Raw genomic sequence first — 4,978 nt, 5'->3', positions numbered from 1 at the left:
GGGAAGGAGACGCTGACGAACCGCCACCTCCAAAGCAGAGACGCAGAGGGCGCCCGCCTCTGGACGATCCACCCTCGTCTCATGATGTCTTCACACCGAAAATCACATGTATCACCGGAAATGTACGTCAAGTATGGTTCAGATGTTTCGTTTATCGTAATATCTCTAGTAGTGGTTGTCGATTGAGAGATCAAAGACAATTTCTCTTCTTCTTCTTCTTCTTCTTCTCTTTTTCATCTCTATTTCTCTTAATTATCTAACTTCTTTGATTGTGATAACTTATTATAACTAACTTATTCTAGAAATCTAGTTTAGATTAATAATAATAACAATGATAGTGATAATACTTGTGTTTATATCTTTTATTCATATTTCTTATTTTTCAAGGAATTTTCAAACTTTCTAATGGTAATTTACTCGATAAAACATCGTTTTAAAAGATTTCGACATTTATGAATATTTGTCAATAAAGGTAATTAATTGATGTTGATTCAGAAGAATATAGTAGATGCGATATATTAATGCCAGATAAATTTTACATTTTTGTATCATTGCTTGTGTATCTATTATTTGTTTAATCCTACGCTATAAATTACACTTTGATTTCGTTTTAAAAATTTATTATAAATAATTCCTGTAACCGACCATTATTTATATAACACCTAAATATATTAAAAAACTTACATACACGCATATAATATATTTAATAATAATTCCATCATGAAATTATGAATCTCACGACGATTTAACAAGGATCAACTTTTTATTATTATCAACTGTTCAATTTTTTGTTTTCGCCATTAAACCTTCTCGATGCAACATCGATCGCAATCGACAGTCACCGAGAGATTTCTTTGACGCGCCTGTTCAAACCTCCTCGATTTCCCAGGAGGAAATGATGAGCGAAGGCGGTGACCACGAGAGTTGGGACGACGAAATGATGATGAACGAAAATAACGAAACGCCACTGCCGGTGGTAAGGATACCTTTATTCCATCTTTAACGTCTTTAACATTTTCATTTTTAACAATTTTTTTTACACCTTTGCAGCTATCGTACATGTCCAAGGATGACAACGCGTCCGACCAGGAAAAGAAAGGTACGTGACACGGTCGATCGAACCAAAGTAGTCGTGATTAGGCGTTACAACGGAGGATGAGATACACGACACACAGACACAGCTATGCAGAGGTGTGCGGCTGTTCGGTAGGCGCGAAGAATTTAACGTGGTTTGATTTTGCTGCAGCGCCTACCACTCCCTCGAATTCCAACGCCACGAACCCATCGATCCCCGAGCAATTCCGAGACGTCGTGAAGATGAACGATTACCTGACGACGGGACGCCGCCAAGAGTTCTGGGAGGAGCCGTTCACGCGACGCGTTATGGATGCCATTAAGAGCAAAGAACTGGAAATGAAGACTGCCGCCGAGATACTTGGCGTGTCCTACGGAACCCTCTATGGCAGATATCGCGACAGTTATGGTTGCCTTAAACATCCGTACAGGTAATGGAACATTAACTTGTCGATACTTTGATCACCTTTGCTGCGACTATTGCTTTTTTTACCATCTTCCTCCTTCCTTCTGTTTTGCTTAAAATACACAAGCACTGGAACTTTTGACTTTCGAGTAGTGTAGTTTCCATTTTTTTTTTTTTTTTTTTTTTTCGATGAAGAAATTTTTCCTGGGATAATAATATTTTAGACGCGCGCCAAGTGAAATCGTGCATTAACCTGCTTTCATATTTACGGTACGGAAATCGATTCGAACTTTTTCTTCCACAACGCGGTTGACAAAGGTGACGAATTTGTTCACAGAGTAAGGGACTTTTGGTCAGAGCCGGGGCCGGCGGAAGTGTTAGCCAAACTGCGAAGAAAGGAGATCACGTTGTTCCGTGCAGCCGAGTTCCTTAATGTGACCGTCCATACGTTGGCAACTTATCTGTCGACGCTACAAGGCCCGGACAGAATTTCGTTGGCCGGCGACTTGAGCGTTGCGTCGGGTGCGATCGACGGCAACAACGAGACGCCCGAGAACAACGAGTCGGTGAACGATATCTTGCAAAAGATAAACGCGAACGCGGCGACTACAGCGACACCGACTACCTCGACACCTATCAAGAGAGAAGGAGGCGGATACATCGAGGTGCCGACGCCCGTCCCGAAACCAGCGACCTCTGTACTCGAGAACAATCCAGACATCACGATCGTAAAGACGGAGAGCATGCCTCGCAAGCGGGAGTACGCGAAAGTCTCGAACACGGAGAACAACAATGCGAAACTGATGAGTGGTGGCGCTGTGAGCGAGGTGACGCAACAACAGCAGCAGCAACAACAGCAGCAGCAGCAAAAGATCACCGATCCGTTGTCGTTGAACAATGACAACAGCAAACCCTAACTATTCAGGCCTTATCTGCAACCGGCAAATCCCCGTGCACCGAGCGCTAACTACAGATCCGATCTGTGCCCTCGAAGATTCTATTCGAACGTGTTTACTCGCTTCCTTACGAATTTTCATTTGAAATAGAAGATGGTGGAAACGCGTTGCGCTGTCCGTGTAATTATTTGTCCGTCATCGTTGCAGTTTTGCCCTTCCTTTCCGTTGTGGCGCCCCACACACACACACACACACAAGCCAGCCCACGCCATTTATCGTAGCTTTAGACAATCTCGCGTGTACGATCGTCGTCGTCGTCGTCGTCATCGTGGCATAGGTTGGAGTTGCGTCCACGTTGGGCAAAACTGGGCTGCGAGTAAATGCTGGAAATGAACGAGGGATATAATAACGGATCTAAACGGGCCGACGATATTTGTCGACGATAACCTTGCGAAGCGAGGATTTGTGTTCGGTGATCCTGCCTTCCTCCGGGATCCGGCTATCGATTCTATCTGTCGTTGCACGAAAAAAAAGCAACGCCCAGCCGCGTATATTTTCCGAATGAAAAAAAAAACGAACAGAGTGCGTCGAACTAGAGAACGATTCCTTCTTAAGAATTAGTACCTAGCGATACGGTTCTTCGTTACTTCAAAATTGGTTCGCTTAATCCAAAGTCGGTAGCGATTATTGATCGTGTTTGGCCTTCGTGACAAGGAACAAACAAAGAAGAAAGGGAAAAACAAAAAGGAAGAAAAGAAATGAATGAAAGAAAGAAAGAAAGAAAGAAAGAAAGAAACGTGTAATAAAGTTCAATCGAAGTTCCTTTTGAATAACGATGTAGGGTGTATCGCGAAAAGAATGCCTAGACTATTTTCTGCCGCATGTGTCTGTATGGTAGCACGTAAAGAGCGACAATATTATTCACCCGTAGACCCATCAGTATAGTGATCCCAGAGTAACAGTCCTTCGAGAATATAGATATGTTTCTCGTGCGGTTGTCGTTTCAAACAAATATTGCACGAGCGTATATTTCAGCGGTATATGAAAATACAACTTTTGCAACGGGAGCCTTAAATCCTTTGAGTGCTAAAAACATTTTACATATATGCGATTTACGCCGCAAGATTAATCATTAGATATATATTGTACATCGATCATTTTTCAAAGCATATCGCACGATGTCGAAATTTTATCTTTTGTTTCGATCGGTGTGATTTGTCAGTCTCAAGGGATTCTTCATCCGCGGAGACGATCTTTTCCTCGCTAGGAATCCTCGATTCTACGTAAAACGTAAAACGTTTGAAACGCGGAAAATTCATTGCGTAAAGAAAGATATGTAATCAGTACAATTCTATTTTCTTTTTTTCTTTCGCTCACTTTCTATCTCTACTTTTCTCTCTGTCTCCCTTTCGCTCTGTTTTTAAAACAGTATAATATAGAATTTATATATTGCACTTATATAGATGATATTTTTTTAGAAAAAAAATTCGTTTAAGCGTATACGCGAGCTTTCTTTCCTCCTTTTTTGTTTTTTTTTTTTTTTTTAATTTTTTATTTCTTTTTTTTATGTATATACATATTACGTTGTTGATATTTTAAGTGGCTTTTATACAAGCAATCGCTGATCGATATCAAAGATCGCTTTAAAAGAAGATACACGTATAACGTCCATTGTAAATATTGGTGCAATAGCAAGACCTAAAATTAATCTTATTTGTCACAGAGTGCGTTTAATCGCTATTTTAAAGAAAGAAAAAAAAAGGCAAAGGTGAAACGAAGAAAGGACATACAGTTTTTGTGTCGTGCAATTGTGTTCGTATCTTCTGGCCGTAAAAGTGAGGTTAGAAGACACGAAAGGGAATTAAAAAAAAAAACGAGGGAAGATAATTCAAAAGATATGTGACGATTCCCGTTAATCAATCGATAATGCCTTGTTGGTGCGTACCAACTTGCAAAATTTACGTTTAAATTTTACTTTCATAAAAAATTGTTCGAGGCACAGTTGTTTATATCGTGTCTAAGACGTGAAACGAAAAATTAAGTCGCACGCGCGCAATATTAAACCGTACTCCACGAGATATTTCAACTGGAAAAACTTTGAGTATTCCTGTTCGCTGAAGGTAACAAAGCAAAACAAAACAAACAAACAAACAAAAAAAAAACACTAAGTAAGAAGTAATAGTATAGTAGAGGTATTCTCGATATGATATTTTTCGACGATATAAGACTTAGTTACGTTGAGAGGACTCATGCATGAGAGGGTACTTGTAAAGTAATCCAGAGGAAAATGGTGTATTTGTGAAAAACCGGACGCACACAAAGGAAGAACACACAGTGTCGTAGAGAAGGGTAGTAATGAGGAGAGATCGAAATGATTAAAAAAAAGTGGTATTGTGAAGTGTGTACATACAGAAGCGTAGGTTAAAATAGAACGATAAAAAGCGTGAAAATGTGAGCACGCAAAAATATTATACATATACATATATACATATATCTCTTTTTCTCTAGAGGAAATTCTAAAATCGACTGACTATTAATGATAAAGATGTTCTTTAAACGATAAACTGCTCCATGAGCAAAGGAAAAATAGCGTTATATTTTG

At 39.7% G+C, this 4,978-nt stretch overlaps 1 protein-coding gene across 1 annotated transcript in view; it reads left to right on the top strand.

Moving 5' to 3' along the window:
* Positions 1-2,600, top strand: part of LOC102672317 — an 86,479-nt gene extending 83,879 nt beyond the window's left edge. Inside the window, exons 6-10 of the mRNA XM_031514271.1 lie at positions 1-131; positions 839-976; positions 1,051-1,099; positions 1,247-1,505; positions 1,818-2,600. The exon at positions 1-131 is cut by the window's left edge and continues 17 nt beyond it. Of these exons, the coding sequence (XP_031370131.1) occupies positions 1-131; positions 839-976; positions 1,051-1,099; positions 1,247-1,505; positions 1,818-2,397 (1,157 nt within the window). The 3' untranslated portion in view covers positions 2,398-2,600. The remainder of the gene's footprint in view (positions 132-838; positions 977-1,050; positions 1,100-1,246; positions 1,506-1,817) is intronic.
* The last annotated feature ends 2,378 nt before the right edge of the window (positions 2,601-4,978 follow it).

Source organism: Apis dorsata, unplaced genomic scaffold (genome assembly GCF_000469605.1).
Source record: "Apis dorsata unplaced genomic scaffold, Apis dorsata 1.3 scaffold_946, whole genome shotgun sequence".
Taxonomy (NCBI): domain Eukaryota; kingdom Metazoa; phylum Arthropoda; class Insecta; order Hymenoptera; family Apidae; genus Apis; species Apis dorsata.
This window is presented reverse-complemented; position numbering and strand designations above follow the sequence as displayed.